Consider the following 27519-nt stretch of genomic DNA (forward strand, 5'->3'; position numbering starts at 1 on the left):
CTTCTGCTGATTATATTTACAAAGGGCAAACTGAGTTTTTGCTTTACCCTTTATGGATAGAGGCTAGTGGCAAATGTTGCTCTTTCATATATCTCAGCATTCCTTGTGGTGTGTGCTGTCAGAGTCTATTAGATAAAGTGCTTGGACTGCACAGTTGTAGAAGGCTTTGTGTTTCCTGCAGTCACCACTGAAAGCTGGGCAGAAAGTCCAAAAACCAAACAAAACAACAACAAAACAGAACAGTGGTAGGCTGGGTAAGTCTTTGACGTGCTGTGCGAGGTTGGTGGGCTGGAGCAGGTGGGCACAGTGCCCCTGCTACTTGTTCAGGAGGATGCCCTGTGTAATGGCTCCTCCTGGTCAAGATACCAAAGCAGCCGAGTTGGGGACATGAGTGATGGCTAATAGGGGCCAAAGCTGAGTCATCTGTAATAAAATCATAGGGAAACACACATTTTTTCCTAAGAGAAAATCGATAGAACTTTGCACCTTTTCTTGTAATATTTCCAGTCTGCATCATCAGCCATAGTTTGCTAAGTTAAGTTGGTATAAATTCACTGAAGTTAATGGATTTCATAAAAAATATTTACAGCAGTGTGACATTGCTGATGCTAGATCCATGCACATGTAAAAAAAATACATCGAACAAAAGTAGTTTTTATAGCATACAGATAACCTTCAAAACACCAAGACCCAGCAAGACCTAGCAAAAAAGCAAAATTAACTATTTCCTGCTTATGTTCCTTTTCTGGCATAACTCCTAAGGAAAGTAAAGCATGCAGTCCTGAACATACTGTTACGAATGGCAAGAGGGTCAGAGGCCCACCAAAGCGGAGAAAGACAAGAGTGTTCACTAACTCTGTGATGGAGAATGCAAAAGTCTGATACGTTTCTCACTGCATAAAACACTTTGGAGTGTCTTCTCACTTAGAATTAGTAAGTAAATAAATAATGTGCTCTCAAATGTGTGTATCAAAACTAAGTTTGTTAATGTATGTGCTGCCTCTGTTGTATTTGTTACTAAACAGTAAATTTCATGTTTAGCCAGAGGCAGGCAGAGTTCATTTGTTTATTATCCTCAAACTTCAGGCAGTTATTATTCAAACTTCCCTAGTACATCTATTTAATTAGCAAAGAACAGAAAATTGATGGGATCAAACATGTTAAAGTCTTAATGCTTTTAGCAAAGACTAATTGCAGAGAGTTGGGAGAATATTAATTTGTAGCAAGCGAGTAATTTGCTTGTTTTGAATAGTCGACTGCGTCCTGAGAGCCAGGAGGCCCAGACCTGTCAAAGGAGTTTGGCCTGGGGCATGTGCTGCAAGCCCTCTCCAGCCTGGCCAGCCTGCTGGCCCTTGGGGACACACTGCTGTTGGGCCTTATGGATGTCTACTGCTGGGTAAGGAAAAATGTGTTACAGGGCTGTGGGAGAGCGCAGAAATACCAATGCATGAAAATGATTTCTGATCAAAAAAGGGAGTGTTTAGATGATAAAATGTTCGCTTAAAGCGGAGAAAAAATACAGGGATTTTTCATTGTTTGGGGGCTTTCATGGTGTTTTTGTCCCCTGGCAGTCTCACAGTACCACAGATCTCTGAGCACCAATGCAGGAGGCTGTTCAGTGGGCAGGGAGTCCTCTGTGCCTCTGCAAGCAGCACAGACCAGGCATCTTTGCCTTTGGTTGGTTCACATAGGAACAGTTGCAGTTACTCCACAGGTAAATGGTGCTGAAAGAAATCGTGTATTTGATAATAGTTAGTATTAGGACCTGTGACAAAAAAAAAATGCTGCGTGATGGCAGCAGTACACCACCCTGTAGCCAGTGTGGGCTGGTAGCTGATGGGGGCAGGAGGGAGGTGGTACATACCCCTAGTGCCCCCCGCAGCATCCCAGAGCAATGAGCCAACTCCCTCCCTCTGCTGCACCCCTTCAGCTGCCGGAGCAGGTCAGAGCTGGAGGGGGCTCCACAGGAATTTCCGCGGACAAGTGTCCGACAGCCCACAGTGCCAGCACTCAGTTCTATCACTGGAGCTGGGTGCACAACTGGGTGACAGCGGTGGCCACAGGGGCAAAACTGGAGAGTGCCTGGGCCACTGCGTTGACAAGAAGCTCGTCAAGACAGGAGGAAGGCAATGAAGGAGTCCTGTAGCCAGGAGCAGAGCTCATTCTGTGGATACAGCCATGTGGTTTGAGAGGAGATTGGAAAAGAGAATGCATTTCTTCTTCTGTTTTTTAGAGCATGTTTCTAAAATTGAGTAATGTCACTTGACTAAAAGATTGATTTTATTGTAAATAGAACTACCAATAGAAAATAAGTGTTTCAGATCTGCATCAATGACAATCCAGAAATAGCACTGAAAAAAAGATGACCTTTTTCTCTTGTAAAGATGCCTGCTAATGTTAATAGATTGACATCTCCTATTTTACCTCTGGTGACTGCCAGCCTTTTAATTATAACAATTACAGACATTCCAAACAAATCTCTCTTAAATTAAGACTCAGATTGAAGAGGACTGTGCTGCAGAGTTAGTTAATGGATTTTCCTGTTTGTTATCTATAGATAAGATTTCCTCTTACTGTTAAAATGTTTTTTAAAATCTTGCATGGAAAATCCTCTGCAGTTCAACACAAATGAAAAAAGATTAAGGCCTCTATACTTTTTATAGTTACAAAATTCAACAGAGAACTACACTTTTCTCATAAGGTATTTCCTGGATTTACTCTGGAAAAGATGCAGAAGTTGGGGAAGGCGGGTGTTAGGCCGTTATTTATTCCATTTATTCCATGATGAAATCTATGTAAAACTCCAGTTAACGAAGTAGAAATAGGAAGCAACAAGTAAATGTCTTTGGAAGTGTTATGCAGGATGGAAAACTACGTGAGCGCATAAAATGGGCTCTTATTTTTGAATTTTCTTGTCATTCTTGAAAATCTGGATGTGGGGCGGGGGGGTTGTTTTGTTTTGTTTTTTTACAAACTAGGAATTCTTGATAGACTTGCAAGTGGCTCTGACAATTCAGTGGGAATATCATAACTCATTTTGTGTAGTCTTCAATGTGATCTGCATAGTGTCTGAACAGGAGTTGATACTTAGCCTGTCAGCCAAAGTCAGCTGCTTTGGCAAAAATCAGTAGAATACTTCTGATTTCTAATTACTTTGATTTTTATAATAGTTTCTAGTATTTTTTTGTAAAAAAAAGTGCTTCTATATTCATAGTCTACAGTAAACACAAGATTTAGTTCTGTATTTCCATAGCAGAGTCTCTTTAATGTATATGCTGCCATTTATTTTCTTACTGTTCTGGACCATTGTATTTTAGTACTTCCAGAATTGTCAGAGTCAATCCAAGTGACTGACACCTGTCAGTAGGTCATTAATCAAATGTCTTTTACAGTTTAAAAAATCTGTCATCTGCCCCACAGGAAGATTTTTTTGTACTATCTGGATGTGTACAGGGAAGGTCCTTGTCATGAATCTGAAGGCTTCTACCTTTGACACCTGCACTGTATTTGCCTCTTCCTCTCCCCCCACAAAGAGTAACGTAGTGGGTCACTCTGAGATATGAGTAGCTTGGCGAAATGTTAGCAAAGGATTTGATAACCATTTAGGTTTGGGAATTCTAGGGGCTGAAGTATTCTTGGCTCACTTGCCCTCTTAAGAGCATCAGACAGCAGTAAGGTGCGCTTCCTCTCTCCATCCTCCACCCTTCGCTCATCAGTGAATACTTCTCACCAGGCATCATGGCGCGGTGGTGTCCTTGGTGCCGGCACTGCCCACACCTGTGTTGCCCACTGCTGTGCAGCTTTTCTGCAGCCTCCCTGTCGTCGTGGCCAGGTCAGGCCAGCTGCTGAACACCTGAGGAAGAGCAGCAGTGAGAGACAAAAGTCACTTCAGGCTAGCAGCAAGTGGTTTTGCATGAGAATCCAGGCCTCTAGAAGCAGCGGGACCTGGCAGCTTGCTGAGGATAGTCCATGCCGTGAGGAGTGGGAGAGAGCAGAAGAAAAACACTTGGAGTTGGCCCTGTGGGGCCTCCAGAAAATCACTGGTGTGAGCTGCTTTTTTTTTTTTTTTTTTTTTTTTCCCTCCCCCTTCCCGTTCACAAGCAATTTCTCATAGGAGCAGGCAGCTGCGCAAGGGCCCTGTGTGCAGGGGCTGCACTGCCTGGCTCTCAGACCCTCACTGTCCAAGCAGGTGGGAAGAAGGAAGATGCTGTCTTTCCACTCTGCTCACAGCCATGTGATACATTCTAGCTCTCTGCATAGCAGTGGCATTGGTGAAATCACCACTGGGGTGAATTTATTAAATCACTCAGAAACCTCTTATTCACCACTCCCTTTGCATAGTCCAGCCTCACAAGCTTTATTGAGGTGCAGCAGCCTCACCTGAGTGCAGGGAGTGCAAGGAAAAGCTGCTTCATGTTCCTGAAAAGATCTCAAAATGCCTCTGGATTTAAAAAGACTGCTTTCCTTTTTTTATGCTAAGTAATCCTGTATCACTAACAGGAATTAGGACTTTGGTCATAATGGGCTGTAAAATGAAACGTTGTACTTTGTTATTGTATTGCAGATGCCCATACATTGCTGTGGTTTGGAAAGCAGGAAATTCATAGTCCGTGTGCCTTGCCATGAACAAGCTAAGCAATGTGTGAGCTTGGGAACTATGTTCACTTGGGAACATTGCTAAATCTTCATACTAGGATATAGCGTACACACCTAAATCTGTGCAGGCCAAGGAATAACTGCAGGACTCGGGAAACTGTGCAAGAGAAGTTAAAAGCAACAAGATCAAATGAGATAAAAACTTAAAATTTGATTAAAGAAACATCAGTTATTTTGTGATTTTCAGCAAATACACTCACTTGTGATTTATTTATGGTAATTCAGTGCAATACAGAAAAAGTTACAAATAACAGTAACAGTGTAATCCTTTTATAGAGTGCTTGGATATAATTTTAACTTTTGTAGCATAGTGGAATGGAAGTCTCAAGTTAGTTAAATGCACAGTGAGGTTCTAATTGGAATCCTGGTTAAAATGAACCTTCCTTTACAGTTAAATTGCTGGCTGAGCTAATGACTTTATATTCCAAGTTTAATCCCTCTTAAGTCAACAGCAGAACTCCTTATATAGTGATATAAGGAGTTACATACAACTCTTACCTGATTTTGTTTAATAATTAATAATATTAGCATTTTTGTTGCCAAGGAGATGAGCCAGGCTTGACAAGACAGGAGAACAAAACTGAGTATGTATCAGTGCATCAATCCTATTTTGGGTTTGTTGATACGGCATTCTGGCAGTTTTTCAGCATGCAGAAGGATAGAGAACAATGATTCACTTTGCTTTCAGAATTGTGGAAGCTCAAACCCAAGCAAGTAGTAGTTAAGAAACACATACTGAACAGCTATCAAAATCTGAACTGTAACAAGATTTAAAATCAAGACCAAATGAAACTGAATCCAGGTTGCTATAGTGTCAGAAGTGAGCAATTCAACTTTTTAGGCATTTTCAAGAAGATATTAGATCTAATTATTAATCCAACGTTCATTTATTTTGAGACCAAGTATGGTCTTATGCTACTTGTGCTGGACTACTACATTTCACTAAAGCAAACCATCTCAAAAACAAGACATACAGCTTTGCTGTGTACAGAAAGTATTTGTCAGTCTGGTCATAAATATACGTGGAAGAGTCAGCCAAGTTTAGGATCATTACTCAAGGGTAATTTAAGCCTCAGCACGGCTGTGTTTTGGAGCAGAGCGCTAGCACTGCTCATGTTCACTGCCATGAAAATGCCATGTGTTTCTCGCCGTGTGTTCCCCTTGATTCAGTGTGCATCTGTTGCTGCTGGCATTTCCAGGGCTGGGAGAAAAAACATCAATCATCTGATTTGTTGTTTATAGCTGGAAGTGCAATTAAAAGACAGCAGAGGAGGAGGGGAGGTGCTGCAGGAAGCTATAGGGGCTGCTCACCTGGGAACGTTGTAGAATTTACAAGCTGTGGTTTCTCCGAAGTAGGAAACAGCCATGCTGTACAGTCCGCACAGGGAATGTGCTCAGTCAATTCCGTGGTCATGCTGAAGTCATCTATTTTTATTTGAGCAACACCTACATTCCCAAAACAGCCAAATGGAGCTCAAGCAGCTCTGAAAAAAAAAGAGAGCAGCAGGATTTGCCATGGCTCAAAGTTTTATTCTATTCTAAAACAAGCTTTTCTTAGTGGAGAAAAAAGAAATGTTTGTTTTTTTTCCTTCACGTGCTGAACCAAATAGCAAAATAAGGTGTTTTCCCAAATAAACTTGCTGATAATCATTTTTACAATGCATCCCTAGCTAATTGGGGTACACTGAGGTGCATAATTCAAATACTATCTAGCCCAAAAGCTTAAAGAACAACTTAACTTTCCCTGCACAACACAGAATGGAGATACAGCTAATATGACAACAGCCTATCAGTAGGCTGCAGACTTTCAAACGAGGTGACAAAGTGCATTATTTATGGGATGCTATTGCAGCTTAAATTGTGCCCACAGTCATGCCAGTTTGGTGCAATGTACTTAGCCAATTAGCTGGTAAGACATTAAGTAATCAAAATGTAGAGCTTATTTCAGGAGAAAATATTTTAACAGCACAGGTAGCTATTGTGCATGCATTGAGAAAACCAGAACATGGAAACAAATTTAGTTTAGCTGCAGTAAAGCAATTATAATAGAACAGTGCTGACTCTAACTACTTACTGTATGGTATCATCTGACTTTTACCACCCAGGGGAGATTAGGATGGTTTTGTTTTGTTTTCCTTCCTCTTTATATATATGGTTTGCACACACACACACACACTCACTTAATATCCATTATTTATTTATATTCAATAGCCGTATGTTTGAGATCAAAACCTCAATATTTTAGAGCGCAGCAAATGCCCTTTAAACCCATCAGCACAAACTATGGTCTCACAGAAATAGCAACTGGAAGCATAAAGTAGCCTCTTCTGTGTAAGACCCCCCCCTAATATTGTAATGTATTTCCTTACTTTTACATATGCCTGGTTTATGTGACCCTGGCAATATGTAAGAATGGTTGTTGACGCATGGGGGAAGTTTGGTTGTACTTTTATGTAATAAATATATGGGATATTGAATGTTTGCAAGTTACTCTTGACTGACATCTCCCTGGCAGTCAAGAAGATTACTATGCATATTTGGCCTTGAGATTAAAATGGGTAGCCTGTGTACACCTGTATCTTGCCTTCAAAAAGTGCAGGATTGGAAGGCTTCCATTAAATTGTTATTTTCAGTTATTATTGGCTCCTAAATCAGTTAATACAATTTCTTTCCCACAGTGAATGCACAGTATTGTAAGCCTAAATGCTATATTTCTATTGATCTATTTCCACAACCTGCTTAGTGAAATAATTAAAATGATTTACAAGGCTGACCCAATATCTTAGTGGTTTAGTAAATCATGTTGACATGTGGGATGCTCAGCGAGTTTTAAACCTTCAGCTATTGGCAGCACCAGGCCCTTAGAGTAGAGCTGCCGCAAGGGCCATGCTGCAACATGAAGATGCACTTGCACCTGGATGGCAGAGACGCCTTCATGCTCAGGGAGAAGGGGTCAACCTGGTTTGCGTGGTAGTCACCTCCAGTCCAAGAAGAAAACTTATTTTGGTGCTGGCAAACTAAAGCAGAATTGAAGGCGTAATCTTCAGGTGATGTATGTTCACTGAGAACTTGAACTTACTGTTTTCTTCCCCCAGAACTGCGAGACAGTGTCAGTGGTTACATCTAAGAACACGGTCAAGGCGTCTTCTGAACTATTTCCTCACCTCCCCATACGCCTGGTGCTCCTGCCCTGGCAGCCTTGCCCAGCCATAACCCTGCAAGTCAGCCAGTATCCCCTGCAGGGATAACCCTGCAACCCAGGGTCACCCACAAGCCATCCACAATGCTGCTCATCCAGGCAAAACGGGGGCAACTGAGGAGCCGTGTGTTTCGATGTGAAAGACAATGTAGAAATGAATATTAGTATCTTTTTTTTGGTTGTTTTAACTCACTACAAGATGACCACTATAAACACATTCTCTGCTTTAATGCTGGGGTTATGGAAGGGCTTGTTAGGATTCAGTAGTGTCACGCAAGAGCTGTATTATTTCAGCCATGCCCTGAAGTCTCTTAAACCTCATGGAGGTCTCGTAATTTGGTGCATTTGAAGGGCCCTAAGGTAATTCCTAGTGCTATAGGGAGGGCTCAGTTGTGACAGAAGCATGGGGCTCCCTGACAGAGGACCCCACCCCCCCCCATCCTGTAATGAGACGGGCTCTGCCGATTTCCTCCCCCATCTCCCATAGCTCTTACACCCAGCTGCACAAAAAAGGGACTTGCAAAACCTGCCCCTTCTAGTCCAACTGCCTTCATTCTGATAATGCTAATGGGATTTCCTCAGCAGCGCAAGGCAGGAGGGCATCACAGCCACGCCTGGAAGGCAAAGGCAAGGCCTACCTCTTCAGAGAGTGGCAAGAGCATCCCATACTTAAAGTACAATTATGAAACGTTGGTAGCAGCCCTGTTTTTGCCATGAAAATGTGTATTTTGACAGCTGTAGTCTAGAACAAAATGAATGGAGCTCACTTCTGTGGACTCAGTGCAATGGCTGAAAGGAAGACGTGCAGACACAGCAGCCCTCAGGTACTCGCTGCCCACAGCGGGTTCCTGCCCAGCCAGCGGCGTGGGAGGATGTGTCTGGGGTCACGCGTGCGGACATAACGGTTACCAAACTCAGTCCTTAGCCATAACAAGGGCAGGACAGAGCCCATAGCTCCAAAATCGGTGTTTGAGATAGATACCATTTGTAGCAGCTCCACTTGCAATTTCCATACCTGAGCAAGCCTCAAGCCTGCTTTCAGAGCCAAGCGCATTTGTTTTGGTTTTATTCTTTTACATAATTATATAAAGAAAAGAAAAATGCTCTATAGAAACTTAAAAATTTGACAGTTTGTGGGAATCACTTTGCAACAGATGTCATTATCTTCTTCTTGACCTCAACCTGCCATCATTTCTATTTTGCATTAAATGGACCTATAATTTCACAGTATGAATTCAACTGGAACTATTTTTTTTTAAATAAATAAATTTTATTCTTGAACTGACTGCTCCAGGCACTGAAAACGAACACGTCTTACTTGTGACTGTACCAAAATGCAGGTCAGAAAATAAAAAAGCAGTGTTGGCAAATGAGCTGTGAGCACACTGACGGAGAAGTGAGTATTCTTCCTCAAAGGTAGAATAAAATGAAAGAAAAACCTGTTTGCCTTCTGCTGCCTCAATGCTGATAATTTTGCAGATCTGAGGGTTTTTTAAAAAAAAAAAAAAAAAAAAAAAAAAAAACTGCTGTGCTGCAGTATGCTTATCAGTGTTGAAATACGTATTGTTATATGCTTAATGCCACACTCAGAAGTATAAACAGGAGCCTCATTTTGATGCGTTCCAGGCAGCCAGCAGCATCTCGCCGCGCTGCCGGCAGCGGAGGGCCCGTGCGTTGCTGCTGTGCCATCAGCAAATGCTGACCCAACCACAGCCAACAAGCCGCACAGGGTCCAGGCTCCGTGCAGCCACTGCCGCCTGTTTTCCTGGTGAGTCAGGTCTCCGGGGCCTCCTGTGACATCTATTAGAATCTGCTATGAAAAAGGGATTCACCACGGGAAGAGGTACTGCGTGCTAATGGCGTACCTGGCCTCTAAGCCGGCCAGCTATTTTCAGGAAAGCCACAGGGATGCTGTACGACAGCGTGCTGTCTATGACAGATTTCATTGCAACTGGACACGGGTGAAAAATGACCTCAGCGAGGGACTGCAGCACACATGCATACGTGTGCATATGCATGCATAGTGGGTTCACATTCAGTGCCTGCAGCAATCAGGTGTCCCTATTCCTCCCTCCACCCTATTTCTAACGGGCTCCAGAATAAGTTTTATCTTGGAATGGGATAATCAAAAAAAGGAAGGAAAAGAAAAGGAAAAAAAGCTGGGCAGCTCTATTAATAACAAGTGCCAAATTGCTAAAACTGCTATGGTGCTGAACAGAGCATTCCTCCTTGCCCCCACGAGCACAGCGAGCACGTGAAAGCACATATTACTGATCATCACAAGCACAGTTCTACATACAAGTCAGTCCTTTCTGGCACTTCAGTGCAGCTACTGAAGCAGCCTTCAGCTTACAGTAGTCTCATATAACAGCTGTTTTTTCTTGTAAATGTGATTCACCACTGCAGCAGTCCTAATTTCACACTAATGTGACTCTCAGAAATCCTTTTAAACCACACTAATGTGGAAGTGAAGCAAGCTCAAGCTATTTGTTAAGTAGAGCTCTGCACTTACTCATCTGTGGCAAAGCAAGGATCCCCTGGCAGGTGTCTGCAAAAATAGTTCAGATCAGTTGTTATGTCGCTGATTAGCTAATTCTGTTTGGAGGATTTGCTTAAATTAAATATCCTCTCTCTTTTTCACTTGCTCTTCTGTTTTTTTTTAAGAAGTATGAAGTGCTTGAATGCTCTCTAACTCCTGAAATAATCATTTCCAGGATAAAAATTCCACCCTTCCCCATTTTGTTCCACTGCAAAATATACAAATTAATATCATGCTAAAATTAACATATATTGCTGAGGCAAATGAACTGGCATCACACGCACATCTATTAGCGTCTAGCATTTCCTGAGAGGGGCATTCATTTAATTAACAGCCTGACAGGCTAGCTTACTCCATAATTGCATCTGCACTTACTACTTCTTTTATCTCTTTAGATACCTGACACTTTCTAGTATCAGACTGGACAAAGTATTTTCTATTGAACAAGGTTACTGTATTTTAAAAATTACTTATTAGAGCACTGACCACAAACAGGATTTTATTTTGTTGGGTTTGTATATTTTTTCAATTACCAGGGCAATTCTGGAGCACTGACCCTTTGCTGCTCCATCATACACCTGCCATTCAGAAGAGAGCAGCTATTGCATAGAGAGAGAGCACATATATGTTGTTAGTCATGTGTTAGCAGCTGACCACATTTCGCAAAGCCCTTGGCTGCTGTGGGAATTAAAAAAGAGCCAGGTCCTCTCTGTGGATGAAAACCATCAGAAGCTTTGACTCATTTTCTTTCTCCCATGCACGAACTCTTCAAGTGGAAACACAGAATGATTCCTGTGTGCATGGCTCAGTATGATTAGTTGGATTCCAGGGAGTGCAATCTGCCTGAACTCCTCTTGATGTTTTGGGGACGTACCTTATAATGGGTCATAAAAAGCTAATATATTAACAAAGATTATCAAAAAGATATCCTGGCTGCAGAAGAGGCATAATTACTAGCAGAGCCACCAACAGCATTACAGGTTATTGTAAGTAACCTGACCGACAACTCACCAATCATCTGTACTGATTGGTTAAAACATCTATTAATCTTCTGTTAATGCCATCAGCAGAACTGTACACTTCTGCTTTAGGGCTGACTGTGGCAAAATGAATTCATGGGGCTATTTCACCTGAATCATGCAGCTGTATGACCTGATCAGTTAAAAAAAAATTAGACAAAATCCTTAGATTTAGAAAAGCCAAAATCCTTAGAAAGCTTGAGGGATTTGTTGTTGTTAAGGTAATCTCAACAGGCAAGTATTTTTCATGTTTTCTTTTTTTGGGGGGGGGGGGGAGCTCACTACCTGCAATTGTGGAGACAGGCATGTAAAATAGATAGAAGTGTGTATTGGCATATTGTGAGAAGCATACTCAAACCAGGGGCACCTAAAGATCCTCAGTACCTCACAAAACGAGGCCTTTATTTATGCGGAGTTTGGAAATGCATCTCTCAGGGAGAGAAGGAGAGAGATGATTTATTTTATAAAAAAGAATGGTTCGCTCCTGACAGTCTAATTGTATTACTTTGAAAGAGTCTGCAGGAAAAGGCTCTTGCCAAAGAGTGATGCCTTTGAGAAAGAAGCCTTGTTACAGAGGAAAAATGAGGAATATGTGTCTGTTTATTTAATTAATGAACCTTTTCAAATTTCTTGGGACTTCTCAATTCCTAATTCCATGCCATAGGCATGCTGACCGTTCAACATGAACCGTCTGCTGGCTCTGAGCTGTGCAGGACGCTACTTCCTTACAGAAGGCACCTGCCCCCAGGGAGCCAGCACAGCTCTGCAGAAAGCCGATGAGGCAGGAGCGGCCTCCCCTAGCCTGCCAAGACCCGCGGGAAGGGAGGAACCCGCCAAGCCAGAGGGCTCCCTGCCTCCACCCTGCCCAGGCCCTGAGTGCAAAAGCTGTTTCAGAGAAAGGTAGCAGAAGATAGGTCAGCGATGCACAGATTAATTTTAACACAGCTTTGGTGTGGGAAGTGCTTTCTACTTGCCTGTGTCCTGCTACCTCTCACTTCTTGAGAGGGCTGTAGGTCAGTCTGCATAAAACATACCTAACAAACACTTTTATTTTTTGGAGCTTGCTGTCTGCTGTTCAGAGCAGTCTGTGGCCCTGGAGGTGTAAGCACAGTAGCTATCCTGTCTGATGGGGGATGCACAAATGCTGCAGCAAAAAACAGCTGCAGTATGGTACTATGAAGCATTTTAAGGTATCATTTTTTTTCTCATGCTCTATTACAAATTAAGTGCAGTAACATTTTTTTAGCCAAAATGTGTCTTTGGTAAAATACAAAATCAAGGCTATCAAACCATTTTATACAGGCTTGCAGAATTTCACAACAGTTTTCTAGAAAAAAAGTCTATAAACTTTTTTTTTGGATGAAAATCAATCATAATTGATTCTAGAGTCTAATTTTAGTCTTTTATTTGCATGTTTAATTTTTAATGATTATGTTAATTTTATGTAGTTTAACCAAGACCAAATGAAATAATACATTAAAGTATTCAATCTGCTGTAATTACAGCTCTTACAGTTTATCATTTGTGTTTAATACTCATTTTGCAACATATGCTCCTATCACAATATAAGCCAATGTTAATCATGTTTTAAAATAAAATATTAAGATCTAAATGAGACTCAAAGAATAGAATTAATGGTGGCAAGACAGACTGTCATGGAATAACACATGGCTACAGAATGCTGGTATTAATTAGGAAATACAGTCTGGTCAAGAGTAGCAGTGATGTCTGCCATAGCGATGTGTTTGAATCATACATGATTTCCCAAGCATGTAGTGGAAACCAAATGTGATCTACCAGAGTCTCAGCTCACTGACTGCTCACTGCTGGTTTGGAGAATACACATTTTAGCCTTTTTAGCTCTGTTTAGTCTAAGCAATTACAATTTTGCAGTAATCTCCAGCTATTCTAAGGATATAGCTTCTTATCTTTATCTAAAAACACCTCAGTGTTTAAAAACTGGCCTCCTTAACGTGCAGTAAAATTGAATTCCTTTGAAATTCACTTTCCACAGATATTTTTAATATGTGATGTAAAAAAGGTTGGTATGTGTCAGCTGTATGCTAAAAGAAACCACAAATAGGTAAATTCCTCTAAAACAGGAAACAATTTTTAACTTCTCTTTTTTCTTATCCCTGAAACAATTAGTTAAATAATAACAATACAACATGCAGAAATACATACCACATAATCACGGCAGATTGTACTCAAAAGCTCACAGCAGACAAGCAGCCAAATATAGCTTTATATTGCTTTCCATAGGGGCTACCTGCAAGACAAGGAGTGAAGGAAGCTTTTAGGAGAGCAAGATCTGACCTATATGTATGTGAATTGTCATCCTAATCCTTAGCTTGGACTGCCCTCTAGTGAAGTATTAGTTATGAGATCCTGGCCTCATGCTAATGTTACTCAAAAAACTTGCTTTTATCTTTGTTTGTTTGTTTTTAATGTAATTCAAGTAACCCCCATATAACCAACTTTTAACTCATTATAGTTTCTGCAAACATATTTTGGATTATTATTTGCCTTCTGATTTCTGATCTATATTTGAATTATGTTTCCAAGCATTTTTTCACACTTAAAAAAAAGCTTCCCTGCAAGGAGCTAGGATTTTAAGAAAATAATAGACCTTCACACAGAAAGAATACTGCTCATCCAGGGACCACTGGGGAAGAGAACATACTCTCATCATAATTAATGATTTAAAGATAATCTGATAAAACAAAAGCAGAAAACTTCTAAAACATATTGAAAAGAAACATTTGCTGGACACAGGGTCAAGATCCAATTCAAATTCCATCATCAAAGGAATTTTGCACAGCAGCACAGGCCCTTCAGAGTCACCTACCCCCCCTGCACCTCCAAGTAGGAGGGCTGAGGAAGCTGAGCACTCAGGTTACGGTCAGCCTAAGCGTTATAAAAAAGTTGGCATAGAGCTCACATCAGCCCCTTGCCAGTCTCGGCTCAAATGAGATGTCAGCAGGACACTGAGAAAAGGCAGCTGAGGAGGGACAGAGAGGGCAAGAGACGGCGGGATAGTGGCAATACTTACACAGGCCTGACTGTGCACTGCTTGATCACAACAGGGGGTAAAGAGAAGGGAAATTATAGTAGAGGCTCGACATTTGGCTAAGAAAATCAGATCAGAGGGTTTTAAATGGAAATTATTTTCACCAGTACAGTTGTCTCTTGGGATCAAATTCAGCTGCTAATATAATTTGGCCATGAGGAATAAAATATATTGATCCTGAGAGCTCAAATACTTGCTGAGAAATGTTCTCCAGAGAATTTTTGTATTTATTTATTTATTGTGTCAAGTACAATCAGCGTTACAATGATTATAGTCCAGACACTTTTTACACACACCAGTTAACATCACTTACTTATGCTAATCTCCAGCTTCAGTTCATAATTATGTTCCTGTTTTTCAAAACTTGATCTTTTACTCTTGCATCATATATGTATCTTTACTTAGCATCTTTGGTTACTCTGCACCTCAAGTTTTAGCTTTCTGTGACTCTCACCTAAAAGTCTGTCTATAATTGCTCCCACATCACTGAAATTTCCCCAAGAGACTGCTGCTCCTTAGCCTAGCCCCCCCCCCCTTTTTTTGCTCATAGCACTGTAATTCACAATATGTACAGTTAAAACAATGTGGCCACCTAGTGTAGACATTTATATTGATCCAATGTTGCAGAGATATTTTTCTCTAATTTTTAGACAACAATAAATAAAGCCATGTACAGATTTAACGGAATAAGAAATGTCAGTGTTGGGACCTATATTTTGGTATAAATAATATATAATAAGGGTTTATATCATTATAAACCTATATTATGCTTCCAAGCTGATATACTTAAAGAAGTAAAAAAAAAAAACTTAAAAGATACTACAACAGGTGATATCTGCACATTCAGAAACAAGCATTATAATTATTTTGTAATTTTTTGCATATTTCCACTTTGATTTTGTTTTATATTCACATTTCAGACATCTTTTGACATTTCTCTGAGCCTTCTTTCTTTCTTAGCTACAAAATCTGACTTTGCATGGTCTCCAGTTTCTCTGTTTCTTCTCCTAGTCTTTTTCATGTGTACTTGATGGGACTCTCTCCTCCTGACTCAGGTCTTTGTTGGGACACCCACTAATGCACTGATCTCACTCCTTCAGATATTACATCTAAGCATAAACTAGGAAATGAAGACATGGAGCTGCTGGAAGAGACTGGCTTCCCCAGGCACCAGTTTACTCTGGATCATTGGATTTACAACACCAACATCACCAACACTGATTTGACTATTAATCCCTTAAGTGACTTAAAAATTGCAGCATAAATCCAGTGAAGGAGCACTCATATGGCCCTGAAGACCTACAGCACTTATCCTGGTACTCCATTCATGAAAATTGAGCTTAATAGCAATGACAACTCAGGGAGTCAAAGCTTCATAAAATTGAGAGCTTTGCTTGCTGTGGCAACGTTTTTTACCTGCTGGGAGGTATTATTTGATACAAATCAGCTGTGCTTAATATTCTGGAGAGTTGCCCTTTTTTAATTTATGCATACACACGTAGAATTTCACTCCCTGATACCGCTTTAGTGCCTTTGTGCTCTACAGCGGCCTCTACAAAATCATCCTCTCTCCTACACACTGTCTCAGTAACTTGCTCTTTCTTTCTTGTATCCTTTACCAAGCAGCAGTTCATTATGTGCTAAGCCAATATCCACCCGTGACAAGAATATAAACGTTGTCTTTATTCAGAGAACCCTCATCTCTGAGTAGAGGGCAGCATAAATTGGGATTAGGCTGGCAAGGAAACCAGCTGCTCTGGTTTCAAAGTACCTCTGTGTCATACTGAGAACAATACCTCATCTTAGACTAGGAGAGAGGGAGCGATGGTATTGGGGGTCGCAAATCACATAGCCAGTAGCGTCTTCCTGCTCGTCAGAGAAACAGGGACAGGACGTGCGGGTTCGCAAGCACAGTCTAGATATAGTAGTTTGACATAATATTAGCCACTGGGAACAGCTGAATGGGTGTATGCAATAGCAGTGAGGGCTGTGGCTGGAGAGATCATGAAGCAGGGCTAGGACTAATGAAGCGGGGCTAGGGTCCTACAGGGACCACAAAACCACTTACAGGGAGTGGGAGCACTTGGAGTGGGAAGCACTTGGCCAGCAGCAGGAACTGAGGGAGCTCAGACTGCCTGGCTCAAACATTGCATTGGAAATCCTGGTATTTGCAGAACAGAAGTGGCAATGAGCAACAGAAGAGTGAGGGAGCTGCAGGATGGTGGCAATCAATAGCTGAGCATCTATGGAAGTGAGCAATTACACGATGAGGGAGAATAATGGAAGGCTGAAGTGCCAAGGAAGCCTGTCACTTTTTACTTACAGGAGACACTGAGTGTCCAGAATCTAAAGCAGTGCTGTTAATAGAGGAAAGATGCTAATTAATCAATACTCCAGCAAGAGAGTTGTGTACTCCAAGTGCGTATGACCATCCTGAAGTGATAAGTGATCAAAGAAAATGAGACATCCTAGGTTACAGAAGGCATAATTGAGAAAACTTTTAAAAAGAAATTCCTCCACGAAATACCAGGTGCTCAACTTACTCTGCCAAGTCACAGAGTTTGTTAGCTTAGAACAGGTGAATGCTTTGATTAGCAATAATGTTACTTTAGCTCCTTGATCTCTGCTGAAATAACCCTGACTTTCATAATAGTAGTGTGAGTGTTCAGCAACAAATCTAGCAGAAATGTCTGGTGTTGCTTACAGAACTTCCCCTTCAGGACACGCTGTGCTCTGTTACCATAGCTGGCAGTGTGGAGAAGATAACAAGGTGCTATTTCTTTTGGTATATTGAATAGCATAAACTCTCTAAAAAAAGCTTTATGGCAAGCAGAATCAAACAATTCTTCTCTTTTTTGGCTCCTGCTTGCTCTGAAACTGTTGACACTCCTTTTTGTCTGTTCCTGGAGACAGCAGGCAGTACCAGTGAAAGACAGAAAAGTACCTTACTTACTAAGGGTGCTTTCTATCCTGCCAGTTACTGACAATAATTTACATTCTCACGTAGCTCAGAAGGCTTTATTAGGGTTATTGTATTAAGCATATCATTTGTGAAAATTAATTTTGAGTGAATTTCTTTTGTTGAGTTTAAATTCAACAGTGACCAAAGGCCTCAGCTCTTATTTTCCAAGATGAAAAAGACCGTGTATAATTGACTATTCACAGTCATACACCAGGGTTTATCATCTTTGAAAAGTACTGAGAGTTTAAAACATTCCTGGAACTGTCCTGAGGTTTTTAGAACATAGTAATTATAGAAAAAAATTTAATTCAGTGTTGAACAATAACCTGTATAAAACAATCCATCATTTCTGATAGCGAATTTTACTCCATACTGAGAAGATAATTTTGGCAAAAGCACTACCCTGTGATAGCAATTTGTGAAATGAATTAGCAAAGTTATATTATCTTTTGTTAATAAAACTATAAATATTCCATGCAAAATTCGTACGTTTAACTCTATTAGCATCATGTAACTTTCTCACTTAATTTTACTTCCTGGAGCTTCTGATCTATTAAGATAAATTACTCAATTAAGCACAAAGTTCACTAACTCCACCTTTGATGAAACAAGAAAGGATCCCCGTATGGGCTATGCTGAGGGTTGGATTAGATGATCTCCAGAGGTCCCTTCCAACCTTACCATTCTACGATCCAGTGAAATCATGAAGAATTTACATGATTCAGGATCAGCTAGTATTATACTCCAAAAGGGTATTTAATCTGTGATAGCATAATAATCTTCTTTCACCTCCTCCAGTAAGAGTTTGTGGTGGAACTATATTTTCAGTAAGCTCCACATGTTGGCATTGACAATGAAAACTTACGGTATGTAGGTGGAAGAGAGCTGGAAGTTTTGATTGCTGTCTAAAATGTCACAAAGAAATAAACTACTGAAGCATACTTAGGTGTTTTAAGTAAGTGGCTTCTCTGCTCTGAACAAAGCTTCTGTGGTGAACAACGCACTGAAGCAGCAGCGCGCGTGCACGAGGCGTCGCTTCTTGCCAAGACTGGCCACGGTCTCCGGAGGAGCTCCTGATACGGCACCCCGGGCAAAAACAGCAATTATAAAGTCAAAGAGCCGACTGTTAGGTGAGGGATCACGGCCTTGCATTACAAACGCTTGTCACCAGAGCAGCGAACGGCGGGAAGTGGCACGCATCTGCGTTTATCAAGGCGTTCCCGTTCCCCCGCGGTCCCGTCCGCGCCCTCACACACGGCCGCGGCCGTTGGGGCCGAGGCGGGGGAGCGGGCGAAGGGGCCACGTGCTGCAACGGCAACGCGAGCGCGTGAGGGGCGGGGCCGCCCCCCCCCCTCCCCTCCCCTCCCCTCCCCCCCCATCCCCCCCCTCCCCTCCCCCCCCATCCCCCCCCCCCCGAGGTCGGGCCGAATCCCCTCAAAAGGCGGCGGTGCGCAGGCGCTGCACCTGGGGGGCCGCGGGAGCGCTGCTGCGCGTGCGCCGCCACCGCGGGGGAAGCCGGGAGCGCGGCCCGCACGCCGCCATGGAGGGTGAGCAGCGGGGCGCGCAGCCGCGGCGTGGGGCGGCCCGGGCCCGGCCCGGCCTAACGCGGTGTCCGCTCTGTGCCTTGCAGGTCTGCTCTACGGCCGCCTGCCTGCCGGCGCGGCGGAGGAGCTGGGCGCGCAGGTACCGCCCGAGGGCCCCAGCCAGGGCCGACCCCGCGCGTGCCCGGGCCGCCCCGCCGGCTGGGGGCCGCCCCTCGGCTTGAGCGCGGCGCCCGGGGCCCCTAGAGGCCCCCGAGGCCCCGGCTCCGGGGCAGAGGGGCGTACGGAGTGAAGCGGCTTACCAGAAAGCCGCGCCGCGGTCCTTCCTTCAGGGTACTCTCCCACTTAGGTTAGCTTTCTTCCAAATGTGTCTCGTCAGCCTCAAGGATCCGAGGAGGCCAGAGCGTTCGTAAATGCCTTCCTGAAGCGCAGTATGCCAAAAATGAAAGATGAAGCCATCCAGGATATGCTAACTCGGAAAGCTGTAGTCCTTGAGCATTACTCTAAGAAGAAGAAAAAAGGGAAGAGGAAGAAAACAAAAGGTTTTACCGCCAAGCAGAGGCGAGAATTGCGGCTTTTTGAAATTGAACCCGAACAGCGAAGGTATGATGTTAAAGATGGCAGTAGAAGTAGGAAAGTTCAACAAAACTATGTAACATGTATGCAATGACAAATATGTATGGGTGGAACTGTTCGGTTTATAAGTTTGTGGTTTTGCCTGTGGCATTTCAAACAATTTCTTTGGCTCTGTATTTAGAAAATAAGTGCTTATTGCTGGGTCTCTTTCCCTCTGTACACCTGAGTATAACAAGAAGTCAGTACCAAATACAATCAAATCTGTGATTCCAGTTTTAAAGGTTAGAATGCCTGTGACCAGAATCACAATTCAGCAGCAGATTCCTAAAACTGATTCACGTTGAATAAAGCCCTTGCATCAGATCCTCTAATTCACATTGAATAAACCTCTTACTGATTGTAAAAGGAAATAGATGTACAGAAGTAAAAATTTCTAAGCCTTAAAATGTGCAGCCACATCCTGTAAAACACATCACTATTTTGGATAGATGTTAGTTTGCCTTATTTTATAGTAACAGACTTGTTGCTTGCAGTGGCTTGCCTCTTAGGTAAGTAGTGAGAGCAGATTATAAAATATGTGAATATTAGTCTTAACTCAGTAAATACGAATTAATACTGTCATCCAGCAGTAGATTTCTGATAAATTCTTGTGTAATATTTCTGCTTTTTCGCTGCAGATACGCAATCTTTCTACCACTACATGAACTCTGGAAACAATATATCAGAGACTTATGTTATGGACTTAAACCAGATGCGTAAGTTGAGATATTTTAAAATTAGTGTGTTCTTGATTTACTAGATACTTCAAAGTTTATAGAGGCGCTACTTGAAGCGTAATAGTTATTTGATAAAGATACATTTTGTTTCTCTAAGCTTTGACCATGAGATCAATGTTCATGTTTTGTAAACCTCCCTCTCTGTATGTTTTTCTTTCTCTCTTTGACCCCACCCTATTCAAGGCAACCACAGATGGTTCAGGGCAAACTGCTAAAGGCTGATCTCCATGGAGCTATTGTTACAGGTATTCTGTTCTTTTCCTTTACAGAAGTCTCTGAAGTTCAGTAGACACTACTGTACCTCAGGTGTTTACTTATAAATTCATTTTAATTACAAACCAGCTTTTGCAATCATTGAAGCAACTGTATAACAGCAATCAAAATAATCAGAAGATATTCTAATATATGCATATTTTTGGTTTTTAGTAATAAAATCAAAGTGCCCCTCATATGTTGGGATAACAGGAATCATTCTGCAGGAAATGAAACATGTCTTCAAAATTATTACTAAAGAGGACAAATTAAAAGGTATGTAAGACAAATTTTTCAGTTTTTTCCACTATTTGAATAATCCGAAATGCTTAATCTTACACATCTGTTCAAATGTACCTGGTAGTACATTATACAGTATTTTTTGTTCTTTGCATTGTGAGCCCAAGATCTTGCCAAATATCTCGGAGATAAGCAGTTAAAATTTCATTTCCTATGAACCTGCTGTATTATATAAGTGATTTAGATCAATCTGGTTTGCATTACATGTTTTCTGCAACACCTCCTTACTGCATGACCCTGAAAACAGGAATAACTTTAGTAATTCCCATGTAAAACCTGAAATGTTTAGGTTTATTTTCCATTTCTTCCTAAAATTTAAAAACCTTGAAGGGTGGCAAACCTTCAGTGAGTAATACTCCCCTATTACCTCAGTATCTTGTTGCAACAGAGGGTTTAACACTAGTTCAGTTTTAAGTTCTTTCCTCTTCCATTTTCAGTTGTTCCCAAACTCAACAATGTATTTAGTTTGGAGATTGATGGATTCATTTCCTACATCTATGGAAGCAAGTTCCAGCTTAGAGCAAGTGAACGATCGGCAAAAAAGTTCAAGCTAAAAGGAACTATTGATCTATAATTTCATGGAAATTCAAAAGTGTTACTAATAAGTCTGTTACTTTCATGCAGCTTAAAGACCAAGTTTTCTGGCAGGTTAAAAATGAAATGAGTAGTGTGTGAAGTTCTTCATAAAACATTTCTTCATACTGAAGAATCACTACAATCTTGTCTTAAACTGCAACAGTCAGACTGCTTTGTAGTTGTCTGTTTCATTATATGTATTTAACATTCTGACCTTAAGTTTATTAAACTCTGATTAGTATGGATTACCTGACTCCTGTCTCAATTGTAGCTTTGCACAATGAAAATCAATTACAGCTTACAACTTCATTATTGTTACCTTCTGTTACCAATTGGGCTGCACCTTACAAGATTGTAAGGAGACTCAAAGTGACAATAACTGCTCCTCTGCAATCACTGTTCCCAGGTTCACATTAACATCTTTGCCTGGTGCATGCTTATGCAAGTAAGTTACTTCAGCTGATAGGTTTTACCTTGATTTCCCCATTGGTAATCCTGTTAGGCATGTAGATGAGTGAAGAAACATGCAAACTAGATATAGCAGTTTGTCTTGCTTTCATAATGAGATTTTAAATCATGTTAGAAAAAAAGCATTGAAACATTTATAGCTTACTGAGGAAGTTTCTTTACTACTTACATGCTGTTCTGAAAGACTGTTTATGAAGGCATCAGAGAAAAATGATTTCTTTCAAGTGTACTGAGCTAGTAACGTGGATGTTTGGTACTGCAAAGGTATCTTAATAGTAAAATGAAGAATTTTAAGAGGCTCAAACTTTCTGTATTGTAATGTTCTCCACAGTTAATCCTAGGGCATGCTTCAGCATCTGACTTGAAAATTAATAACACAGTAAGTTTCTCATCTTAGTCTAGAACTTTGTGCTATTTCATGGGTCTTGTTTTCTGAATGGAGGAAAAAGTTGTTAGGCCAGAGTTTAAATGCACCTATGTCAAAAGTGTAATATAGGTGGAATTTGGGTAACTGAATGCCTGCATCTAAACCTGAAACTCTCTTAAAAGCCACAGGTGCTTAAAACTGCTAGGATTCACAGCTGGAATTATTGCTGTCTTTGGATTTTATGTGGAAATGGAAACCTTGGCCTACTTAAATGCAGTTTGCTTACCCCTTCTCAAAAAAGGATCTCTTTAACATACTGAAAATTTATTAGGTGTTTAGCTCAGCTCTGAAGGGCCAGTCCAGACACAGCACAGCTCACTGACAGCAGCATGTGACTTTTTTGATTTGGCATAAGATCTTTCTGGGGTAGGAGTTTTAATGCTGACTGCCTATCTGAGCTAGCTATATGACACCTTTACTATGCAAAAGGAGATTTCTTTTGATATTGAAGAACTATTGTTAACATGCATTCAGAAGTGCTGGTATTTACAGAGCCAACAAGGGATGGCAAAGACAAATGCTTGCAAATTTTGGCTAACGTAGCTCTAGCTAGGAGATAACCTTTGCTGTGCTTATCTATCTGCCCTGTGTTGAACCCTCAGCTGCTGTTCAAGGAGCAAAGCTTTGCTAGTGATACTGTTAACTAGCAGGATATACATTTCTATTGAATATCTTCAAGCTGGCAGACATTTTTTAGACTTATATTTTATCATTAGTCTTACATACAAGAAATAAAGCAGACACAGCATATGAAGGATGCAGAAGTCAAAACTGCTCCAAGGCAGCCTTGCAATTCTTGGTGTTTGCAGCTCTTTCCTTAACACTCTTTTAGGAGTACTCATGTGCAAGGATAAACTCTACTTGCCCTTGTCCCCTCAAGCATCCCCTGTATGTGTCTGGCCTGTACAATCTTTTTTTTCCAGAAGGGAATTGTATGACTGCCTGTGCTTTCTAGGGTGGTGTCCTACTTAATGTGCTGTACTTCAGAGACACTAAAATGCTTCACTTGAAGCTTATAAATAGCATGAAGTCGTAATGGTTCAGTTCCACTTCAAAAAAGAGTAAAGAGTAAATGCAAGTTTTAATTGTTAAAACCTCAAAATTACACTAGCAAGGAAAGACAAAAATGAGCCAGATGAGAAAGGTGTTGCTGTACTACTGGCAGCTCCCATGCATGCAAGGCTATCAATTTGCTCTGTACTCAAAAGCGTTTATTCAGGAATATGTGACTGTAAGTTCCCTGGAGCTCTAAAGTTTGGTCAGTTTTATACATTTTTCTAGAGAAAGTCACAGGTAGCCTGATATGTGTGTACTTGTCATAGGAGTACCAGAGCTGGAAGGAATAATAAGCCTTAGGAAGAGCTGGGGATACTCTTGTTGGGAGAAAAGATCACTGAAGTTGTTACTACTGTGCTGATTAGACAAATCAGCACTACATTTTACAAGATAACTTCTGAGATCCTTTGCCCAGATTCCAATCTCTGTCTCCACCTGCTTCTCTTCAAATGGCATCTGTGAGGGAGGTGGAAGTGACCCCTGTATTTAGGCCACCTGACATGTTTGTGCTAGAACTTTAACTTTCAGCTTCAACTTAGTCTGTGAATTGAATTTCAGGATCAAATGCAAGATTCATATTTAGAAAGATTTTCTCCCTGCCACTGTTCAAATGCCTGTAGCCAGCAAGGGAGACACCTTTAGCAAGATGGTAGCTGTTGTCTTCTACGTACAATGCACTGAAGCCTCGCGCTGGGCACTGTCCTCTAGCCAAGAGCAGAGGACAGCAGATCAGATTATGCTGCAAGTCCCACAACTGTTTCTCTGCTGCCTCCATCCCTTCTGGTCCTACAAACACACCAGCTGTGCTGGTGAGCCCTCAGCTCCTTGGCCTCCACAGCTGGGGGTGGGCTGCAAGAGCCACCTCTCCCAGCCAGGATGCCTTGGCACAGAACAGGTTCAGCATCCCTGAACTACTCACCAGTAAGCCAGACTCAGACCAGCTGCAGTCACAGCACAGGTGATGCTACTTTCCAGAGAGCAAGGACTGCTTCTCTATTCCCTGGGAAGTCGGGAAATAAAGTAGCTGGCACAGAAAAGCTTTTGTTGCAATTAGGTGAAGTACTGCCCTTGAAATGAGGAAAATCAAAGATGCATGTTTTATATATGAAAAAAACAGGAGCCCTTTCACAGCAGTGGAAAGGTGGTAGAAAATGCTGGAAAAGCTGTTACCAGTAGAGACAAAAGCATTTGAAAGTAAGTGGCAAAGACTACAAGTTTTCTGTAGCAAATTCATGTCTATGTAAACAAGACGTGAGAGTTGTTCTTTAAGATATTTTCTTGCCATTTTTACATTATTTATCTGAAAGTTCTTTGAAATTTAATCCATTGTTTTATTGATAGGAAAAAACCCCAAACAAATAGTAGAAAATGTAAATCAAGTACAAACTTTCCTTTCAGGACAATGACCTAATTTTAATTTTGCTCATAGCTTTCAGTGTAACATCTAATTAAGACAGCTGTTAAATGCCTATAATAATAAATTAATAGGGGGAAGCTAATAGAATTTTATTGGCATAGTCCAGTTAATTAACATTTAATGGCTGTCTTCTTAAATAGACATCATTAATGAGAATGCCATACAATTGGAATTAAGCACAATCATGTTTCATTGTGCTGTGAATGATGTACATCCTACCATATACATGCAAGGATGAAGACAATACAACTTTCTATAGCTAGTAGTGTTCTCCCTTGCTTTATTTTTTAACATTATATTTCAATGACACCCTGTCCCCTTAAAAAAAAAAAAAAAAAACACTCCTGAACACTGCCTAGCACTCTTTTGATAAATAACAGCAAGGCATTCATTCTTTACAGTGACTAGAGCTGCAGAGATGTTCACAAGTCTCAAGGTAATCACATGCTAGCAGCACATAAAGACAAATGACAAACAGAGACTAACAAGGGATGTGAACAGCCAAAGCATGTGAAAAGCCTTTACTGCAGTTGATAAATCACCTGAAGAGCCTTTTCATAATGACTCAGTGAGGAGTCCAAGCAGCCCCCATAAATCACTTAAGCTAAATCACTCCCATCAGCTCCTTGACTCATCTCCTGCTCCAGTGTCTTTCACCAGAGCAGAGCCCTGTGCAAGTTCTGCACTCACAGTAAACCTATTCCCATCGCTTGCAAAGGAACTTCCTTACAAATTATGTAACATGAGAATGACTCCTCAGCACTGCTTCCCTGCTGATTCATGATCATTTGATCATTTGACATCTCTTCATTAGCAAAGATAGTAAATACTTAATGGATTTACTATTAGCAAATTGGAGAACTAATCACAGCTGTCTGATATGCATCTTCCTTCATATGTTGGATTCAAAATTGCATGAAGGAGATGCATTTTTCTTAATTTTTATACCTAAACTCTCCCTCTCCTATTTATTGCACACACACACCTGTTCAGATTATGTCTTTGATTACAGTACAAAGAGAGGTCAAACCAGTTACTGAATTTTGAATTTTTAAGAGGAGAGTGGGAAAAAGGGGCAAGTTCTGTTTGAAAAACTAAGGTGTAGGAGATGCTTGAAATTAAAGCTGTCACATGCAAGATAACACACACAACTGGCTATCTGATGATGAGAAAGATTTTTAATACTTCCTCCAAAAGACAGGTTCCCCAGGAGTGCAATGGAAACCTAAAAAACCTCCTGAGATACTTGTTCTTTACCAACTTGGAAGAAAGATTCAGACAGACACCCTTATTTCTGTTTTCCACAGAAATTTTTTATTAAAAGTTAAGTTTCTTAGCCATGCTATAGATAGCTTGCACAAACCAAACTGGATGAAGATGAATTACATCCTCTTTCAGATGCTGGGGGGATTTGTTTGGTTGAGTTTTGAGGGGAAGGGGTGTTATTTTAAGCAAATCAGGTATCAGGCCTTCACAGACACTACTGCCTCTCTGCATTGGTTATTTTTAGAGAAGTCTTACAAAAAGAGCATAAAGTCCCAATTCAGACCAGAGCTTTTTTTAAATGCTGAATTCTAAAGTCTTAGACAAGTTCATCCCACCATCCTAGGGTCCCTTTTAGGATTTCAGATGTGGAAGGATATATATCAATACAAGGGGTTAAAAGTCATTTCTAAGAATATGACAACCTTTGACCAAGTGATTCTTGCTAAACAAACCTCAAAACATTTTGGATACTGTAATACAACTTGTATAGTAACACATTGTGCTTAATGCATTAGTATTTTTTAACTAAAATAATACTCCTTTTGAACTGCAAAAGGTTAAAAAGGATGACTATACCAGGCAAACACGATTTGGAAAAGTAAGCTGATATATATATATACACACAATATATAAAGCATAGACAAACCTGGCCTAGCTAGTTTCAACACCCATTTGCAAACTGTAAGTTTAAAAACCTAGACTGGAAACACTGGTGTCATCTTCTGATAGAAGCACACTGAAAAACAGCATGGGGTAAGAAAGAGTAGAGATGAAAATAGAGTGCGACATAGAGCTGAGAACAACAACAGAGGAAAGGAGAACCAGTCTGGTCGAGGAAAGAAATCCTGCAGAGCACAATTACAGGCACTCATTGCTGTCTGCGTAGGCACTGCAGTAGCCCTGCGTGTCCTCTGCAGGTTTCCATTTCTCTAGGGAAAAAAATACCCTAATTTTGTTACAGACCATACATTATCCACTAACCACCTGGAAGCTACTGGCCGTTCTCTGCACCTTCACTTTCTTTATCACTTACAAAGCTTTTATGAAGACTTAGAGATAGCCTTTAACACTGCAGAAATAAACATGAAGCAGTCCTTGGGAAGTGAACAGAAGCCACAACATCTCTTCAAAAACTTAAGAAATTACTCACTTTGCAAGGCAGATGCTGTCCTTGCGCATTCAACAGCCTTGCTGGAAAGGGCTGAGCTTGCCACAGAGCTCTTGCAGCAACCCAGGTCTGCACACCACAAGGGGTTTCTGCTGCCCTGCAAGTGGCATGTGCCCAAGAGCATGCATCACACAAAGCTTATATTATATTGCTTTCTTAAGTAGCATCCATTGCCTCATCTCTCATACCTGCAACAGTTCCTTTTTTCTGATCCCCTCCCTGCTCTTTTTTAACTCATTCAAAACACAGTT

The 27519-nt window shown here is 41.1% G+C and overlaps 1 protein-coding gene and 1 long non-coding RNA gene across 4 annotated transcripts; one reads left to right on the forward strand and one right to left on the reverse strand.

The window, feature by feature from the left end:
* Positions 1-19484, reverse strand: LOC134146375 (uncharacterized). The gene is made up of 5 exons (XR_009959823.1): positions 19289-19484; positions 13598-13682; positions 5968-6140; positions 3731-3853; positions 1-1724 (listed from the first exon to the last, which is right to left on the reverse strand). It is a non-coding gene; the product is annotated as an uncharacterized LOC134146375 (long non-coding RNA).
* POP4 (POP4 homolog, ribonuclease P/MRP subunit) lies at positions 18945-22537 on the forward strand. Of its 3 annotated transcripts, none has more exons than XM_062586772.1 (7): positions 18959-18992; positions 19076-19128; positions 19336-19589; positions 20240-20317; positions 20522-20583; positions 20765-20866; positions 21328-22537. In XM_062586772.1, the coding sequence occupies exons 1-7, from the start codon at positions 18986-18988 to the stop codon at positions 21462-21464; spliced, it is 693 nt and encodes a 230-aa protein (XP_062442756.1). In that variant the 5' UTR covers positions 18959-18985; the 3' UTR covers positions 21465-22537. The 3 variants fall into 3 exon arrangements, with proteins under 3 accessions (XP_062442758.1, XP_062442756.1, XP_062442757.1); XM_062586773.1 differs by having other exon boundaries at positions 19366-19589; XM_062586774.1 differs by lacking the exon at positions 19076-19128 and having other exon boundaries at positions 18945-18992; positions 19366-19589.
* The last annotated feature ends 4982 nt before the right edge of the window (positions 22538-27519 follow it).

Source organism: Rhea pennata, chromosome 13, assembly GCF_028389875.1.
Source record: "Rhea pennata isolate bPtePen1 chromosome 13, bPtePen1.pri, whole genome shotgun sequence".
Classification (NCBI taxonomy): domain Eukaryota; kingdom Metazoa; phylum Chordata; class Aves; order Rheiformes; family Rheidae; genus Rhea; species Rhea pennata.

Bases quoted from the DNA above. Each gene is read 5' to 3' on its own strand.
- POP4 (XM_062586772.1), top strand. The intron at 19,129-19,335 runs GTACCGCCCGAG...TCTCCCACTTAG, and splicing joins CGGAGGAGCTGGGCGCGCAG to GTTAGCTTTCTTCCAAATGT. The intron at 20,584-20,764 runs GTATTCTGTTCT...TTTGGTTTTTAG, and splicing joins CCATGGAGCTATTGTTACAG to TAATAAAATCAAAGTGCCCC.